The 20,447-nt window shown below is 42.1% G+C and overlaps 1 protein-coding gene across 1 annotated transcript in view; it reads left to right on the forward strand.

Moving 5' to 3' along the window:
* The window catches only part of FANCC (FA complementation group C), a 260,779-nt gene that overhangs the window by 232,397 nt on the left and 7,935 nt on the right, over window positions 1-20,447 (forward strand). The window contains exons 10-14 of the mRNA XM_027094153.1: window positions 2,119-2,171; window positions 3,486-3,585; window positions 10,794-10,869; window positions 13,333-13,414; window positions 18,075-18,255. Of these exons, the coding sequence (XP_026949954.1) occupies window positions 2,119-2,171; window positions 3,486-3,585; window positions 10,794-10,869; window positions 13,333-13,414; window positions 18,075-18,255 (492 nt within the window). The remainder of the gene's footprint in view (window positions 1-2,118; window positions 2,172-3,485; window positions 3,586-10,793; window positions 10,870-13,332; window positions 13,415-18,074; window positions 18,256-20,447) is intronic.

A 20,447-nucleotide genomic window follows, 5' to 3' on the forward strand; every position in this document is an offset into this window, starting at 1 on the left:
TTTTTTTAAATTTATTTATTTTTTTTTTGACTGCGTTGGGTCTTCGTTGCTGTGCACGGGCTTTCTCTAGTTGCGGTGAGCGGGCGCTACTCTTCGTTGCGGTATGCGGACTTCTCATTGCGGTGGCTTCTCTTGTTGCGGAGCACGGGCTCTAGGCACGCGGGCTTCAGTAGTTGTGGTGCACAGGCTCAGTAGTTGCGGTGCGCAAGCTCTAGCGCGCAGGCTCAGTAGTTGTGGCCCATGGGCTTAGTTGCTCCATGGCATGTGGGATCTTCCTGGACCAGGGCTCAAACACGTGTCCCCTGCATTGGCAGGCAGATTCTTAACCACTGCACCACCAGGGAAGCCCTGCTCTTCCCTTCTTGTTTGATTTTTCCATTATGAATACATAGAAACTTCCATGATATTTTCTGGGCATATATCCAGTGACCTTTTAATAACTGTTATTATTTACAGTGAGGCTGAAAAGCAGAGAGATTAACTGACTTGTCTGAAATCAAAGCCAAAAAATATTCCGCCTCTCCTGGTGAACCTGCCTTTCTTCTGCCTCTCTTCAGTTTGAATTCTGCCAAATCACTGAGTTTATAATGAATTTATCTATGAAAAATTTTAGTTGGTTTCTTTTAGATAAAAATGGACATCAATGAAGGATTAGGGAGTATGGATTACTCAGAAAATAGAGATCTGTAACTTACAAATCGCAAGTCTCTCTTCAAATAAAAGGAATTATCCCATCATTTTAACAAGTGACAATGCTCTTGCCTGGAGCCTTCTATAACAGCCTGTAATGGCGGTGTATGAACACTAGATGGCGCACATTCAATGTTAGAACTCGAAATGCCAGCGCAGAACAGGGTGGAAGAGAGTCTTATGGAGATAGGCATCATTCTTTCTTCAGCTTGGTCTAGAAAACTTAAGAGAAAACGCATATCCTTTTTTATGTTTTTCTAGTTGAGGGGGTATGAAAAAATGTTTCCCAAAGCTAGTCATATCAAGCTCAATGTGACTCAGAGAAATTCCCTATAGAGCCAATTCACTAACCTTTGGATGCTACTGTAAAATATCTTAGAACCCAAATGGCATCTTCCTCTGGCTTAATGTCATGCTTTGAGCTCTGGCCAAAAAGATATGGAATCTGGGTCAGGCCCACTGAAGCCCCACTCAGGCCACAGTAGGTCGGCTTCTGCAGATTTATACAATCAAACCTGTCATAAAAATACTCGTGGAATAAATTAGATTGCTTTCATCATTCAAGATGATGGTACCTTTATTCTTTTTTCGTCTGAAGTAATTTAAGCTGCTAAATTCATAGGGCACTAAGATGTAATATTATTCAGTCTGGCATGGTAGTGGCCACTGCTTTCCTCAATAATAATTCTAAATTATACACTCATTTCCTAATAAGCAGGAATGAAAAGATAGCCGGCCCAGATTCGACCTTGAGGCACTTTTAAGTCATGTGAGGCGGTCAGACACACAGGGCACATTATGTAAAACTAGCAACACAGGTAGGCTCTGTGTCTTCATTACAGCATGCCGGTAGAAGGTATATATATATATATATATATATATATATATATATATATATTTTTTTTTTTTTTTTTTGTCGTACGCGGACCTCTCACTGTTGTGGCCTCTCCCGTTGCGGAGCACAGGCTCCGGACGCGCAGGCTCAGCAGCCATGGCTCACGGGCCCAGCCACTCCGCGGCATGTGGGAACTTCCCGGACCGGGGCACGAACCCGTGTCCCCTGCTTTGGCAGGCAGACTCTCAACCACTGCGCCACCAGGGAAACCCTAGAAGGTATATTTTAATGTTCCATGATAATTAATGACTCTTTTTTCGTATCATATGGGCTTATTGTTGAAAATGTGGAACGTACAGAGTATAAAGAAGAAATAAAGATTGTACATAATCCCCTTGCCCCAAGAGAACTACTGTTTGTATTTGTATGTAGGGCTTTTGCTATGAACTGGTTCTTGTTTTTTTCTAACTCACAGGAATGAACCCATTTTCTAGACACCAGCAGTTCTAGACAATTCATTTGCCTGATAAGAGCAAGTCATTATTGATGAAATGCTTCTGATAGTTTACTTTCTCATGGTCCTTTCCTTACAGCCTGCAGCTGCCTGCCACCCTGCCATATTCAGAGTTATTGATGAAATGTTCAGGTCAGTATTGTGCTGTTTCTGCTAGTAAATTGGTCTAAATATGTTCAGCTTCCAAATGCGAATAAAAAACTCTGTGGTAGTCTCTGGCTGTACCACGGGGGAATTAGTTTCTGCTTCCATCCCCTCCTGCTGAGCTTTTTGGTAAAACCCAAATGTCAATGTATATTTAAAAGCCAATGCCTAAAAATTAAGATAACTATCTTTTTTTAACCTTTTAAAATTCTAATAATAATGGTAGAAAAGCAAAATTACATGAGATTTACATCATTCAATATTCATGTAGAATTTTTCTCAACTCAAAATAAAGCGTAGTAGTGTTCTCCCTTCACCACATGAGGGCTGACCAATCTTTTTAAAGGATTGGAAAGCTAAGGAAAACCAAGAATAATAAATAAATGATGCCATTCTTAACAGAGCTCTTCTGAAAGGCAGAATCAACTATGCATGTTATCTTACAGCACACTAATTTTTATTCTGCAAATACCAGAACTTCTTGGTAAAGGCATTGGATTTACAATGATGAAAGATGAGGAGACCCCTGGACATTAGGTTGGGTTATGGCTGCCAGTTAGTGGGGGGCCGGACTTGCCCACCCAGGGAGGGTTTCCAGCCTCTTTCCTGGGTGCTGGTACAGCCAGGGTATCTACTCTCTTTATCCCATCCCCCTCACACTCAGCAAACAGAGGCCCCATGGCAGACAACAGACACTGGGGAAAAGAATTTTTACAATAGCAAGTAATCCAGCACTTGGGTTGGTCTTGAAACATACCAACTTTAAGCTAAATGAGTATAGAAATAAGTCAGAATGCTGTTTTTAGTTTAAAGCTAGCAAAGTTTCAGTTGATTTTTTTGTTATTGTTTAAACAAACATAAAGAAAGGTTAGTTGTGTGAAAATGCATAGAAAACAAACCAGGGATATGCAGATTCTTCCACCACTTTGCTAGGTGGATTTGACCGAGCCATTTTAACCCCGGGGCACCTTTCTCCACTTGCAAAAGCAAAAGTTCTGTGGATGTTGCATTTCTGGGCGTACAGTGCGCAAATATTTGTAAAGAGCATTCCAGGCCCATGTGGAAGGGATATGAAGTGCTTAATAATTTAAAAAACAAGAAAGGGAGCTCTGCATGTTTGCAATTTTAAAGAAAATTTTTAGAAAAGGGATTTCACGCAAGGACTGAAAACTGATGAGTTGAGATACTGTTGAAGCTTATGGCACAAAAAAATGTTTCCATTTTTCCCTTTTACATGTTCAGGTTCACGTGTTTGCCAGGTTAATCACTGAATGTGTTGTGATCTGGCTTTGCATTGCTCAGGTACGCACTCCTGGAAACTGATGGAGCCCTAGAAGTACTGGCCACTATCCAAGTGTTTACACGATGCTTTGTAGAAGCTCTGGAAAAAGAAAACAAGCAGGTTCGTTATATTGCAGATATTATTCATTCCCCCAAAGAAAAAGAAGCTGTTAAGAGTATTTGATTAATCACCAGAAGGGAGCACATTATTTTCAGTGATTTTGATAGACTGTTTTGTTCAAGAAGAAAGCTTCCAAATGAAAACCCCAGCAAAGGTAAAACCATTTTAATTGAAAGTAAATCAAGATGGTTCCTGTCTGTCCTGTGTCCTGGTACCCAAAAGCATTTATCTACTGCTGCGCAGAGAACTCTGCCATGCCAGCACATGCCACCCCAGAGGGTGAGCTTTCTGGGCCCTGTGTTGTATGCTGTTTGTCAAGCAGGACTCTGCCCCTCCCAGGCTAGAGAGAGGTATTCTGGAGTCTATATGGCATGTGCTAAGAAGGAAGTGCCACTTATTACAGAGCAATACTGGACATTCTTAATTATTAGTTTCCATTCATATCAGAGACCTAAATGTGAATTGGGTTCCAGAGGAGAAAGGAGATAGAGTGACAAGGAAATATTTGAATAATTGTAGATGAGGAGCTAGGAATGGCCATGATCAAGAGGTGTCAGTTGGACTCAGTAAGCAAGAAGCTGGATCTAGGGATCTGCAGGAGGACTTGCACTGGGGGGCCGTCAGCAGAGGCAGCTGATCGATTAGAGTGACCTTTGTAACAGGAGCCTTTTCTACCAGAGCGCTTTTGTCTTTGGGCATTCTAACTGGCCTGTACTTCTGATGGCCGCAGACCTAATGTCTGTGTAGTGCTTTGCCTGTTCAAGTGCCCAAGTCCACTGCAGTTCCCTGTGAGATATGTCATGGTCCCTTGGCGTGCTTGCTGCAGTCTGACTTAGGAGAGCACTGCTGTGATGCTTGGTTGTACTAAACTCCCATACACTCCAACGCCAAGAAACCGCTCAGGTTTTAGCAGAGGTTTCTGTTCTTTAAGGCAATGATAAATGTTTATGATGCTTTCTTCCCATCTTTTCTTTCCCAAGGGAAGTTAGCTAGACTGTAGCAAACAGCATTATCAATGGTATCCAGCCTGGAATTCGGGAGGAGAGCTCTGCTGAAAGGCACTGGCTGGCCCTCACACTTACTTTGAGGCATAACTATAAATATCTTTTATCTTCCCTGAATATTCTTAGTATTTCCAATTAGGAACTGACCTCTAGAAAACCTGTGCCTTTGACTCCTGGAACAGACCTAGGTTACGGCGGAGGGCATCGGTGAAAGAAGTATTGCTCTGTACCGTTAGCCTGAGTCTGTTTTCCTTACCAGCTTTTCCCCTGAGTTGCAGGGTTGGCCTTGGCACTTTAGATTTGGACTGGTTGAACTGTTCTTACAGTCACTTTTAATTTAAAATAGTACCCTGCCCAGGCTACATGTGTCTGCTGGTGTGAGGGGCACAGATTGGGTTCTGGTGGAAGGCAGGGCAGGGATCCAAAAAGAAACAGGAATTCAGTGCCCTCGCCTTGGGTTCAGGATACAAGAGCAATAACCTCTTAACTTTGCAAATGCCTTCATCCACATTTGTTATGTCATTTCTTTTCCTGGGGCTGTTCCTGATTGCCTGCCTTTCTAGTCGATGCCATTCTCATCATCAGTCCCCTGCCTTCCTTAGTGCCCCTTTGTAGATTAATCATAATCCCTGATGCATGACATCCTTTGTCCTACTTGGTCCATGCATGGCCCTCTTTTCTTTCGGTGTTTTATCCATCCATCCACGTATTCATTCTTAATAAATGAGTATCTACCAGCCTGACATCCAACAAGACCTGGCCCACTATAGCAACTTTCAGGTATCCACATGCTCCTCCTCTATCCTGTCACTTTGACTTTCTCCCCTCAGATAGCTGCTGTTTTGATTTTATGTTTATCATTCCTCTGCTTTTTCTGAAAATAGTTTGATCACATGATTGCTAAACCGTGTTTTCTTTACTTGTGACTGTTTTTGCACTTTATAAAACAAACAACAGATAAGAGTAGCACACCGTATGTAGCCTTTTGAGCCTTGTTCTTTCCAGCATCGTGCTACCAGGATTGCTCTGTGCTGTGCGTGGTCGTGGTCCTGGTGGGGATTGCTGTGTAGAGCTCTGTTGGGAAAGTGTACCACAATGTAGCTATCTTCCTGGTGGTGGGCTTTTGGATTATTTCCAGGTTTTGGTTTCTTTCATAAACAGTGTTGCTCTGAACATCCTGGGGCATATACTTAGGACTGGAAGTGCTGGTTATTAGGAGTGCTTTGGCAGATACTGCCAAATTGTTTTCATACATGCTTGTGCCAATTTACATTCCCCCCAGCGGTTTGGTTATTTTTTAGAATGATATCTTTTTTTTTTTTACTTTTTTTTTTTTTTTGATGCGGACCATTTTTAAAGTCTTTCATTGAATTTTTACAATATTGCTTCTGTTTTATGTTTTGGTTTTTTGACCACGAGGCATGTGGCATCTTAGCTCCCCGAACAGGGATCGAAACCGGCACCCCCTGCATTGGAAGGCGAAGTCTTAACCACCGGACCGCCAGGGAAGTCCCTCCCCCCAGCAGTTTATGAGAAATCCCATTAATCCACATTCTTTCCCATTGTCAGAAATGTTTATCTGCAGTGCTCCTCATTCTCTTTTCATCCTTTCCTCTCACCCTTGTTTTAGTTGGAGAGCACAGTGCAGCTCCATCAATGTGCCCAGTCGGACTAGTAGGCAAAAACTTAAGGCTGTCATGACAAGCCTCTTTTCTGAGCTTGCATAACAAATGGCTCCAGTACAAACAGCAAATCAGTTCAGGTTCTGGTGCCAGTAGTACAGAGTTTAATAATGTACTAGACTAAATCTCCCACAGATAAAAACTATAAACTCTGGGGAAAATATTTTTTTAAACTATTTGAAGGTACTGGAGAGCAACCCAAAAAGCAGATTAAAACTGGCGGGGATTCAACCCTTGAAAAAGGAAACCACATTGGGTAATCTTCTAACTTTTCCATGAGGGCTCTCATGTAAGGGGTAGAAGGGGGGTTGAGTGGGTGGAGGGGTGAGGGGGTGGCCAGAGCTCAAGGCACAATCTGATTGACTTGAGGTGTCAAAAGACAGAGCTGTGGGCTGCCAGAGGAACAAAAAATAGATGGGGCAAAAGAAACGAATATAAAAAGATAAACCCAAATATATCTACAAGTACATTAATTACAAAAACTAAGTGAAAATCAACTAAATACACTAGTAAAAAAGCAAAGATGGGACTTCGCTGGTGGCACAGTTGTTAAGAATCCACCTGCCAATGCAGGGGACACGGGTTCAAGCCCTGGTCCAGGAAGATCCCACATGCCATGGAACAGCTAAGCCCGTGCACCACAACTGCTGAGCTGCGTTCTAGAGCCCGTGAGCCACAACTACTGAGCCTCCATGCCACAACTACTAAAGCCCGTGCGCCTAGAGTCGTGTTCTGCAGCAAGAGAAGCCACTGCAGTGGGAAGCCCGCGCACCACAAGAGTAGCCCCCACTCACTGCAACTAGAGAAAGCCTGTGCACAGCAACAAAGACCCAATGCAGCCAAAAATAAATTAATTAATTAATAAATAAACAAGTAAGCAAATATGTCAGACTGGATGAAAAACCAAGACCCACTATATGTTGTTTTCAAGAGACCAGTTCTAATTATAAAGACACAGATAGGTTAAAAGGAAGGAAAGGGATACGTAATGTAAACAATAAGCACAAGAAAGCTGGTATCACTCTACTAGCAGCAGATGCATTAGGTTTCAAGATAAGGAGTATGACCAGACAAAAAGAGGTACATTTTATAATTATGCAATAGTTCATCAGGAGAAATGCCAATTACAAATAGATATATGCCTAATAACCGAGTTCTGAAATACACAAAGCAAAAACTGACAGAAGTAAAAAGAGAAATAGACAAATCCACAGTCACACATAAAACACTTGGAAGTGAATTTTTTAAAAGGTGTATCAGTTTTCCTGGAACTTCCCTGGTGGCACAGTGGTTAAGAATCCGCCTGCCAATGCAGGGGACACGGGTTCGATCCCTGGTCCGGGAAGATCCCACATGCCATGGAGCAACTAAGCCCGTGTGCCACAACTACTGAGCCTGTGCTCTAGAGCCCACAAGCCACAACTACTGAGCCCGTGTGCCACAACTACTGAAGCCTGCACACCTAGAGCCCGTGCTCTGCAACAAGAGAAGCCACCGCAATGAGAAGCCCGCGCACCGAAACAGAGTAGCCCCCACTCACCGCAACTAGAGAAAGCCCGCACACAGCAATGAAGACCCAGTGCAGCCAAAAATAAATTTATTTTAAAAAAAAAAAAAAGGTGTATAAGACCTCTACTTGGAAAACTATAAAACATTGGTGAGACAAACTAAAGAAAACTTAAACATATAAAGAGAGAAACTATATTTATGAATTGTTGAGATGCCTCGTTCAATGTAATCCTAGTTAAAATCCCAACATGGTTTTCAAAACAGAAACTGACAGGCTGATTCTAAAACTTATATGAAAATGCAGAGGACCTACAGTAGCTAGAACAATTTTGAATAAACAAAAGAAAAAAAAATTCAGACTCCCATATTCTTATGGGAAGCAGAGGGGCAATGGTCCATCTTCTGTAACTGCTTCAAGGCTGAGTAGGGGCCTGTCAGGAAGTAAAAATCTCTGGATGCCTGATCTAGGGGCCCCAGGGGTAGGACAGCTCCTTGTTTTAAGTTGGTAGGTGCTGGAATCCTCGCATAGCCATCATTTTGATGTGGAACTGTTGTAACGGTTTCCATAGCCTTTCCATGAATCTCCTTGATGATGAAGCACTTTTTGTAACAGCATCAGAGTACAAAAATATCTGTAAATGACAAAAGACTTAAAAGGCATGGTTAAACATCTGATTATATTTAGTTCAACATACGAAATAATCCTCATTAAATATTTCTCTTTGAGATACCTCAGGGGCCCTCTAAGGTATCCCAAAGTTAGCTGGAAATCAAAAGAACTTTAATTAAAATTTGATATTTTAGGAAGTTTGTCAAAAAGTTTTAAAACACTTGGTCAAATAAGATCATAGGTCACTGTGAGACAATACTTATTCCTTAACCAAAGTGACAATAAAAGATTTCAAAGGCCAAAAAACCCCCAAAAAACAGAGGATTCAAACTACCTGATTTCAAGACTTGAAGCTATAGTAATCAAGACCAAGACAGTGAGGTATTGGCAAAAGGATAGATCAGTGGAACAGAATAGTGTCTAGAAATAGATCCATACATATATTAATATGTAGTCAACTGATTTTTGACAGAGATGCCAGGAAAATCAATGGGGAAAGGAAAGTTTTCAACAAACAGCACTGAAACAAGTGGATATCCAGGTAGGAGAAAATGAACCTCTACCTCACAAACACAAAAATTAATTTGAGATGGATCATAGACTTCAAAATAAATGCTAAAGCCATAAAGCTCCTAGAAGAAAATGAAAAGAATAGCATTTTTGACATTGGGATAATCTGAGATTTCTTAGAAGGAATGCAGAAAAGCACTAGCAATATGAGAAAAATGGATAAATTAGACTTTATCAGAATTTAAAACTTCTGGTGTTTGTAGACATCCTTAAGAAAATGAAAAAGCAATCCACCAGCAGGTAAAAAATATTCTCAATATATATATCTGACAGGGGACTTATATCCAGAATATATAAAGATCTCTTACAACTCAAGAACATAAGAGACAACTCAGTTTTAAAAATGGACAAAAGACTTGAATACACACTACAAAAAATATGTATAAGTTGGCAGTAAACATATCAGGAAAATGAATAGTAAAGTCATAATAAGGTAATATTTCACACCCACTAATATTGCTAAAATTAATAAGATTGACAATACCAAAAGTTGACAAGTATGTGGAGCAACTGAAATTGTCATAAATTGTGATGGGAGTGTGAAGTGGTACAACCACTTTGAAAAATTACATGGCAGTTTCTTAGGAAGTTAAACAAGCATCTACTCTATGACCTACTAATTCCATTCCTATGGTATTTACCCAAGAGAAATGATAGCACATATCCACAAAAAGACATAAATGTGAATGTTAACTGCAGCTTTATTCATAACAGCCCCAAACTGGAAACAACCCAAGTGCCCATCAATGGGAGAATAAATAAACAGATTATAGTATATTCATACAATGACTACTTCAGAGCAATTTTTTAAAAAATGAACTCCGCATACACAATAGCATGGATGAGTTGCAAAAGAACATGTTGAGCCAAAGAAGCCAGACACACAAAAATACATCCTCTTATGATTCTATTTGTGTGAAATTCAAGAACATACAAAACTACTCTCTCTTGTTGAAATAAAATATTGGTTGCCGGGATGGGGTGGAGGGATTGACTATAACAACCACAAGGGAACTTTCTGGGGTGATTGAAATGTTCTGTGTCTTGGGCTTCCCTGGTGGCACAGTGGTTGGGAGTCCGCCTGCCGATGCAGGGGACACGGGTTCGTGCCCCGGTCCAGGAAGATCCCACATGCCGCGGAGCAGCTGGGCCCGTGAGCCGTAGCCGCTGAGCCTGCGCATCCGGAGCCTGTGCTCTGCAACGGGAGAGGCCACAACAGTGAGAGGCCCACGTACCGCAAAGAAATAAAAAAAAATAAATGTTCTGTGTCTTGATTGGAGTGATGGTCACATTGGATTTACACATTTACCAAAAGTCATTAAATTGTACACTTAAAGCCCTTGTACTTCACTGCTTATAGATTTTACCTCAACTTTTTACAAAAGTTCTTCAAAACTTCTGTGCCTTCTGAGGGCATAGCTAGGATAGCGCTTCGGCCCTCAAAGTATCGTGAGCACCATTGTTGTTTTATGCTGTTTTGATTATAAAAAAACCATCTCACAACTGCCTTGGAAACTCTCACTTAAATAGAAGATTTATATATATAATTGAGTTCATGTGAGGTGAAGAACTGATATAAAGACATCAAGAGTATAACTTTATTTTTCTTAAGTCCTAGAAGGTGACTTTAAAAAGGTTTAATTTTTTTGGAACATATTTACAAGATTATTAGGAGACTTTTTTTTTTTTTTTTTTGATAAGCATGCAAGGAAACATTCTGACCACATAAAGTAGAGGGTCTTTTTGGGGCAGAGGATGCAAGATTTTGTATTTTCTTAATACCCTTTCCAATGCTAATGTTCAAATGGTTTTGAATTTTTGATTCTATTGTAGCTGAAGTTTGCATTCAAGACCTACTTTCCTTATGCTTCTCCGTCTCTTGTCATGGTGCTACTCCAACACCCGAAAGGTACGTGAAGGTTGATTCTGCCCGTATTAAAATAACTTCTAGGAATACACTGATTAAATTATAACTGTTTCCTCCCAGTTCCTTATCTGTAAAGGGAATTGGTCACTGCTTACATCCTTTAAGCTCTCAGGGTCTCACATTCTGTGGATTTTGATGTGAGAATTTGCTTGACTTCCCAGTTACAATCATTTACCAAAAGAAAGAAAAAAGAACAAAATGGCCTCTAGTTGGGTTTTGATAGTCTGTTCTGGATAACACAAGGCCTCTGCTCGTGCCAGCCAGATCTACCTGGATGCCAGGAACAGGCTAATAAGACTTGGCTGATTCGGAATAAAACAGTATGTTTATTTGTATTTCATTCTTTCTACTCTGTGCCCCCTGTTGCAAAAGAAAAGATAAAATGATGAATGAAACCAAGGAAGTTTAGTGGAAATTTCTCCTAACCAAGCCAAGGGAAGCCTTTTGAAAGAATTCAGTAAGTGTATTAGACCACAGCCCTCTCTGATTTCATTTGCCAGCCTTCCAGAGGCCATATCCAGTTGGGGAAGTGATGATTCTGCCCTGATTCCACTGATGTTGATCTGTTAACATGCCTGTGAGCTCCTGTTTAGGAAACATTTCAGAAATAGAGAATATAGACATCCTTCCCATCTAAAGCCTGAAATCTGAAGCAGAGGCAACACTGACACAAGACAGACTCTGTGCTGTAGAAAAAGGCATTCATCTGACCATGGAAGGAAAGAGGAGAGAAAAGAGTAAAAGAATCCGTAATATTTCCTTTTTATGCCGTTTTTTTCCCTGGCTTTTTCCTGAGACTTGAGTAAGTAAATTCATTTGAGGAAAGTATGATTCGAGGTTTCAGAGCATTTTACAAAATCAAAGTTCCTCTTCCTTGTTCTAAAAGATTAGGTTCTCACCTGGAGTGACCCATTTGATGCTGTCCTCTGAGATGCTAGAGGTGGAGGTGGTGACAGGCCTGGTGGGATCTCTAGTCAGCTGTTTTGTGGAACTTAACCTGTGGGGACACAATGGGAAAACTTTAATAACAAGACAGAAAAGTCAGTAATTCACTTTCCAGGGCCACGTCTCACAGCCTAAATCAGATGAGCAAAGCCTAAGGTCAGCCTGTGTGAGCAGCTGAATGAGCTCCAGAAAAAGTATTGGGGTTGTTACTTTTTAATTTGGAAATCTATAAACAAAAGACTACCTCTGCTAGTTCCTAGAACAGTTTTCTGCATGTTACATTTGGAAAAATAATGTTACATTCACAAATTGAAGTGTTTTTTAACAGTAGAATCTTCTATTCATCAGAAATTGATCTTATGCCCACTGTAAAGTCTTGTAGGCATTAAAGATGGGTCACTTATGAGCCCTGACTATCCAGGAGCTACAAGTAAAGAAGACATAAAATACATATCTAAACAACTAATAAAAAGAAGAAAACAGAAGTGCCTTCAAAGCCTGCAAATCAGGAGTTATGGGAGTTCAGAAGAGGGAGAGAGATAATTTATGATTCTTTAACATTTGTGGGGTAGTAGTGGTTATTGTATCACTTACATTATCTTTCTCGTGTATTTAATTATAGAACCTGTCACTGCATGGAAATGTGGTAGCCTTTTTCAGATGTTGTTTAGAACTACAGATACATACATGGTCAGAAGTGTTTAAGACCATGGGAAAATTGTGAAACCAGAAAAACTAACTAAAGAAAAGACATTTGTCTGTATGATACCCATGTATTTTTTTCTGACCTTTGTTTTTTTTAAAAAAACTATACACCTGGGCTTCTCTGGTGGCGAAATGGTTGAGAGTCCGCCTGCCGATGTAGGGGACACGGGTTCGTGCCCCAGTCCGGGAAGATCCCACATGCCGTGGAGCGGCTGGGCCCGTGAGCCATGGCCGCTGGGCCTGCGCGTCCGGAGCCTGTGCTCCGCAACGGGAGCGGCCACAACAGTGAGAGGCCCGCATACCGCAAAAAAAAACACAAAACTATACACCTGAAATCTTATTCTAAATTCATCACAATCGTAGAAAAACAGTTGGGCAGCCCATTCCTAATTCCTTGTTGATTATTTTATTATAATCTCCATGTATGTTGAAATCACAGATTACTAGTGATATGGGGGGGGGTAGGTGAGTAGAAAAGAAAAAACCCTGGGGCATCTTCCACATAGCCTTTGTAAACCCTACGGTGGGCTGCCTGTGCAGTCTCTCTGTCCACTCCCATGTACCCAAGTAAAAGAGCCTTTGAGTTTAGCTCTGTGTAACACTGACAGGTCTTTCTTCCCAGGCCAGGGACATAGATTCTGGATGGGATCAGCATGAGAGCGGTGGTACGGATTCTGTGGACCAGGAAAATTAAGGCCTTTCCTCCAAATGGCCTCTTCTGGTCTTAGCTGTCGATGATTCCTAGTAGGTTTGACTTTTCTTCAGCTCCTCTCTGATGGCTCTCTCCACCCACAGATATCCCACAGGGACTTTGGCACCAGGCACTGAAACATATCTCTGAAATGCTCAAAGAAGTAGTTGAAGACCAAACTCATGGGTAAGCAAACACTGATGACTCGTAGGTCTGTTTCACACGCGTTTGCTCTGGATCCTTATCTTCCCTTGAGCAGGCCTGACAGGGGAAGGCATTACAAGCATACCTCAGAGATATTGCAGGCTTCGTTCCAGACCACAGCAATAAAGTGAGTCACACGACTTATTTGGTTTCCCAGTGCTTATAGAAGTTATGTTTACACTATCCTGCAGTCTATTTAGTGTTCAATAGCACTATGTCTAAAAAAAACAATGCACATACCTTAATTTAAAAATACTTTATTACTAAAAATTGCTAACCATTGTCCGAGCCTTCAGTGAGTCATAATCATTTTGCTGGTAGAGGATCTTGCCTCAACGTTGATGCTGCTGACTGATCATGGTGGTGGTTGCTATGTATGGGGTGGCTTTGGAAGTTTCTTAAAATAAGACAATATGAAGTTTATCACATCAGTTGACTCTTCCTTTCACAAACGATTTCTCTGTAGCATGCAATGCTGTTTGATAGCATTTTACCCACAGCAGAACTACTTTCAAAATTGGAGTCATTCCTTTCAAACCCTGTCACTGCTTTATCAACTAAGTTTATGTAATACTCTAAACCCTGTGTTGTCACTTCAACAGTCTCACGGCAGCTTCACCAGGAGTAGGTTTCGTCTCAAGAAACTACTTTCTTTGTTCATCCATAAGAAGCAACTCCTCGTCCATTAAAATTTTATCATGAGATTGCAGCAATTCAGTCACATCTTCAGGCTCCACTTCTAACTCTAGTTCTCTTGCTGTTTCTGCTGCATCTGCAGTTACTTCCTCCACTGAAGTCTTGAACCCCTCAAAGTCGTCCATGAGGATTGGAATCAACTTCTTCCAAACTCCTGTTAATGTTGATATTTTGACCTCTTCCCATGAGTCACAAATGTGCTTAATGGCATCTAGAATGGTGAATCCTTTCCAGAAGATTTTCAGTTTACTTTGCCCAGATCCCTCAGAGGAATGTATTTCTTAAATAGTAAGAGTTGAAAGTCGAAATGACTCTTTGATTCATGGGCTGCAGAATGGCTGTTGTGTTAGCAGGCATGAAAACAACATTAATCTCACTGTACATCTCCATCAGAGCTCTTGGGTGAACAGGTGCATTGTCAATGAGCAGTAATATTTTGAAAGGAATTTTTTTTTCTGAGCAGTAGATCTCAGCGGTGGGCATAAAATATTCAGTAAAACATATTGTAAACAGATGTGCTGTCATCCAGCCTTTGTTGTTCTATTAATAGAGCACAGGCACAGTAGATGTTTTAAAGGGCCCTAAGATTTTCAGAATGGTAAATAAGAATTGACTTCAACCTAAAGTCACCAACTACATTTGTCCCTAACAAGAGAGTTGGTCTGTCCTTTGAAGCTTTGAAGCCAGGCATTGACTTCTCCTCTCCAGCTATGAAAGTCCTAGATGCCATCTTCTTCCAATATAAAGCTATTTCGTCTACATTGAAAATCTGTTGTTTAATGTAGCCACCTTCATTAATTATCTTGCTAGATCTTCCAGATAACTTGCTGCAGCTTCTACACCAGCACTTGCTGCTTCACCTTTCACTTTTACATATGGAGATGGTTTCTTTCCTTAAACCTCATGAGCCAACCTGTGCTAGCTTCAGACTTTTCTTCTGTAGCTTCCTTACCTCTCTCAGCCCTCACAGAATTGAAGAGAGTTAGGGCCTTGATCTGGATTAGGCTTTGGCTTAAGAGAATGTTGTGGCTTATTTGATCTTCTATCCAGACCACTACAACTTTCTTCATATCAGCAATGACTGTTTTGCTTTCTTATCATTCATGTGTTCACTGTAGTAGCACTTTTAATTCCCTTCAAGAATATTTCCTTTGCATTCACACCTTGGCTAATTGTTTGGCGCAAGAAGCTTAGCTTTCAGCGCATCTCAGCTTTAGACATGCCTTCCTCACCAAGCTTTATAATTTCTAGCTTCTGATTTAAAGTAAGAGACGTGCCACTCTTCCTTTCACTTGAACAGTTAGAGGCCATTGTAGGGTTACTAACTGGCCTAATTTCAATATTGTTGTGTCTCCTACGGAGGCCCAAGGAGAAGGAGAGAAAACGGACAATTGGTAGGGCAGTCAGAACACACACATTTATCGATTAAGTTCATCATCGTATATTGGCACAGTTCATGGCACCCCAGAACAATTACAATAGTAACAAGGAACGTCACTGATCACAGATCACCATGACAAATATAATGGAAAAGTTTGAAATATTGTGAGAATCACCAAATTGTACACAGACAGGAAGCGAGCAAATGCTGTTGGAAAAATGAAGCCAATAGACTTGCTCGACGCAGGGTTGCCACGACCTTCAGTCTGTGAAAAAACACAATTACCTGTGAAGTGCAGTAGAATGAGGTATGGCTGTATTGGTCTGTTTCCATCCCCAAACAGGTAAGCACACTGCTGAGTAAGAAGTGGAGGAAGCACTTTGAGCAGCTCAGAATAAATAGGCTGCATGTGTAAATACCTGGCATAGCAACTGTTCTGAGTAATGGCTAGTGTTAGGCTTTGAAATGTACAAGCATAACAATAAAAATAATAGACCTTAGGAAAAAAGCAGTGCTCACATGCTGCAACCCCTGGCCTGCAGAAGGAGAAGGGCACCTCTCTGGGCCCTTCTCTACCTCTCTAGGGAAGGAAATTCTAAACTTCTCTTGCACAGTAGGATGAAATGTTTCTTTTCCTCCTCCTTGTAATAAATATTTGTCTAAAATTAGAAAATCCATTCTAACATAAAGTAATTTCTAACATTATGATATTAGGTACCCTCTTATATGTGTTATTTCCCTAGAAGCATTCACATTTAGGCTTTGCTAAGTTCTTTGTAACATAGTACCCTTCGACTTCCTCTTAACTTCTTTGCTTTTAGAGTATACATATCTTATTCATTGTCTATACTAGCCTACTGATACTGTCTTTATTTGTTGCCACTTTTCCTTCTTGAAATTCTCTATAATCTCATTACTGAGCCATCACATATTATGGCTGGTGCTCTTCTGTTCATCATCACTGATGCAGGTTTGGGTGCCAGTTACTCACTTACACAGCCTCCCTCCCCGACCCTGCCCCCAAACTCTTACCAGCAGAGGAGACAGACAGAACTGTCAGCCAAGTGGGGATCAGAGGATTGGCCATATTAATGACCTGCCATACCCTGGCAGCCCCATACACACCCCTTCTGGCTGTCTCTGTTGAAGAGCAGGGCCTAGACCCCAAACCTCTTAGGGCTCCTGCCTAACCCAGATCTGCCTCAACTAGGCTTCAGGGCCACCCGCGGGGAGGGCTCTGTGAGCAGCCTTAGGCACCTTCTCAGCCAGCCCCATGGGACTGCATTGCACACTCGGCTGCTAGAGGAAGAGAGGCAGAATGACCAGGCCTTGAGCCGTGATCCAGGAGGGATGCCCATGTGGGGGCAGCGAGCATGGGGGAGCCCTTGCTCAGCTCACTCGTCCATGAGGCCTGCAGGAAGGAGACCCTGTGGAGCTGGTTCCTTGCTTCTGAGACATAACCCAGCCCACTGCTCATGTGGCCCCTGGAGCATCAGCTCTCCCTGTTGTGGGGACAAGGGAGTAAGACTGGTGCTCCTCCTCCTTCCTTTTCTGTCATTGTTTTGCAAGTTAGATTTCAGAACTTGTTTTCGGGGAGGACTTGAACAGGAGGAGAGCAGTGACTAGGAGAGGTGGGAACAGCGCTGGCTTGGGGATTCCACGGGCCAAGCAGGGGACCACGCACCCAGATCCAGCAAAGACGGAGCGCTGCAGAGGGGCTCAGAGCTTTCCTGTTCTAGGAGCTTCCCCAGTTCAGAAGGAAAGTTCTGCTCTATGCTAATCTCAGGCCAGTCCTGCTCCATTTCTCCCAGGGGAGATGTTAAACTGCTAGGACTGTCACTATGCAAAATTAGTGGGTCCTTACCTTAAGCAGAGCCTACCCTTTATTGCCACTCCCGGTTCCCTGTGTGACAAAAGGATAGCTTCACAAAAGCTTTAACTTTTCAGCATTGATGTATACTTGATGCCAGGAAAGAGTACAATATACAGCTCATTAAAAATTCATAATTGCCAAAATACTGACCAGAAGCTTTTGTCTTGTGAGAAAAGGAATAGCACGTGTTTCGGCCTGTGTCCCTTCTCTGGTCTCCGTCTGGACCCCAGGGAGCCCCCTCGTTTCTTGCTTGGGGCTACCTGGGCGGCTGCCTGGTGGCTGAGGGGCCCCACTCTCCACAGCAGCCCGGCTGTGCAGGCCACGCAGAAGGCAGAGCCGTGGGCCTGCAGGTTCTCATCTTGCGTCGTTCTTGATGATCATGGGCCAAAACCTTCCTTTCTCGAAGGCCTGTTTGCACTCAGTGTCCCTGCATGACCTTGATTTAAAGATTTAAATGTCTGAGGTCCTCAGGGCACATGAGGTTTTGAGAGGCATGCCATTGAAAGTCCTGTGACAGGTTCAGGGCGGCATTGTGAGCTCTTTTTCTGAGGCTAACTCGTATTCCTTGCAAGTTGTACTTCAGTGGATAAGAACAATTGAAGCCAACCATTCACAAACACAAGTTGCTTTAAGAACCTAAAGGAAAAAGCAATCAAGTTGCCCGGCTGCCATGTGTTCTGGTTCTGTTCCAGGTCCTACGGAGGCCCCTTTGAGAGCTGGTTTTTGTTCGTTCACTTTGGAGGATGGGCTGACATGGCGGCTGAGCAGTTACTGACGTCGGAGGCTGAGGCTGAAGCTCCAGAGGCCCTGCTGTGGCTCCTGGCTTTCAGCTGCGGTCCAGGAGCTGGGCATCAGCAGAGAGTACAGACCATGGTGGGTGGCCAGGCCTATGGTGTGCGGCCTCAGAATCAGTCTCTCAGGGGCTGGAAGGGGCCCTGCAGTGGGTGTGGCTTTCACTGACCCCCAGGCACCTCAGCAGGTACATGCAGACATCCGCCTGGACGAGTGAGTGGGAGCTGGGCCTGGGGTCGAGGTGTTTTCCTGCCCTCAGGAGTGGACTGGAGGCCAGGCGCTGCCTGCTGTCCTGGGAGGCACCCAGGAGATGAGGTGCAGCCCTTCCATCCCTGGGTCATCTTATCTCTTCTTGGTCACTGCCACTCTGTCATGCTTCACGGGCGTGCCTGGCCCTGGGGCCGCTCCCTCCAGGGGATGCCATGCAGGGTCTGACCCCTCTTCTGAGGAGCATCGTCCTCTTTCTGATCAGTGGCCTGGCACTGTCTGCTTCCGTCTTGACTTAACTCCTTTCTTGGATCAGTCAATAGATCCTCACAGAACCGGCTTTGTTTAGAACTCTTAGAAAAGTAATCACATGATATTAACCACTTAGTTTCTGAAAAAGGACTTGGTCATTTCCTAAATAACAGAGCAGCAAAGTACAGGAGTGGCTAGCTGTCTGTGGCAGAGACAGTTGTTATTTTGTGTGGAATATAATATTAACAGGAGCAATGTTTTGATTAAAGGCATTTGCACCTTCCTTACAAACATTTATTTGCTGGTTTTTAAAAGTTCAACTGCCAGCGCTTTTTGCTGATTTTAATAATTAAAGGGAGCAGGTTTCTTTATGTAGAGAGCAGTGCTCCTATTTGCTTGATGTTTTCTGTTTGAACAAAACAGAGACTAGTTCAGATATGGCTGTATATTTTACTTGTTTAAAAGCATGTTATATGGCAGGAGAAAGAAAAGAGTTGGAATTTTAAAAAGTTGAAATTTGGTGATGATTTTGGATCAAAAATAGAACATTTTTTTTTAGAAATTAACATGTATCTCAGAATTGCTATCTGATTAAAAAGAAAGCCTATTTTTCCCTTTTAAAATATCACATTAAACTAATTGAAGAGAATCCTAATTTTTCAGTATCTTAATTTTAATAATTTAAATGTATGAAGCACTAATGATTTCTGAAGCCTTTTTATATACTTTATATTTGATTCTGTATAAGCTAACTTGGTAGGTTATATGTTAAATTCCAAATCTATCATAGAAGCTGACAGATTACTTTTGAAGTGTAGAGAAATAAATTGTCCAATAAGGTTTATTTTCTAGAGAGTTCTGCATTGGCCTATCTTTCTACTAGTTAAGTTGGTCCTTTTTTTTTTTTTTTTTTTTTTTTAAATAAAACTTATGCCTAGTTCTTACTCAGGGGGTGCTTTGCAGCCTGGATAAAAACAGATTAGCTCACTCAGTAGTTTAGTGCCAGTACGTGTGTTTCCTTCCTCTTCCTTCTCGGTGCTCAACCTGAGGCACCAGTTTGTGTGGCATCCCGGGGAGCAAATGGGGCCCAGTTTTCCTAGTTTAACTAGTAGTGCATACTTCTCGCTCTCCTGACCTTTGATGGTCTGTTGGATGACTTGACAAACTGTGAACTGTCTTTGAAAGCATGATTATTGTAAGATTTGACTGAGCTTGACAATATCTGTGCCTTTGCCTTGAAAGGCATAATTAAATCACGGTACCGGACTGTACGCAGCAGCGTTCTGTGACTGGAACCGTCACCTCTGCTGGGCATCCTTGAGGTGCAGGATTGGGAGGGGGTGGGGCAAAGAGCAGCCGTTCCTGCCTGAGACGCGTACAGCCGGCTCAGAGACCGCTCCACTCTGCAAACCATGTTCTCTGCCAGCCAGTGTTCATCTCCTTTTGCTGACTTTGAATTAAATCATGATAAAAAACAACTATGTTTGTATACTCTTAAGAATTAGGTGAGGGTTCACACTCTTTAACCCTGTCATTCTACTTCTAGGAATTATCCTAAGGAAGTAGTTAGAGAGCCATAGAAAGATTTATGTACGAGATCATTGCAGCATTGCTTGTAACTGCAATAACTGAAAATGGCCTATATTTCAACAGTAAGGATATCGGCTAAATAAATTGTGGTGTATTACAACCACAGAATAGCATTCTACCATGAAAAATCATGTTATCAAAGCAAATGTGCTATCGATAATGGTAAATTGCTTAGAGTGAACTGTGAAAACTAGAATACCTCATGTATAGTGAGTGCTGTGTTC

The sequence above is a fragment of the Aethalodelphis obliquidens genome, unplaced genomic scaffold (genome assembly GCF_003676395.1).
Source record: "Aethalodelphis obliquidens isolate GAN/ISIS:26980383/991018 unplaced genomic scaffold, ASM367639v1 scaffold88, whole genome shotgun sequence".
NCBI classification, from domain to species: Eukaryota; Metazoa; Chordata; class Mammalia; order Artiodactyla; family Delphinidae; genus Aethalodelphis; species Aethalodelphis obliquidens.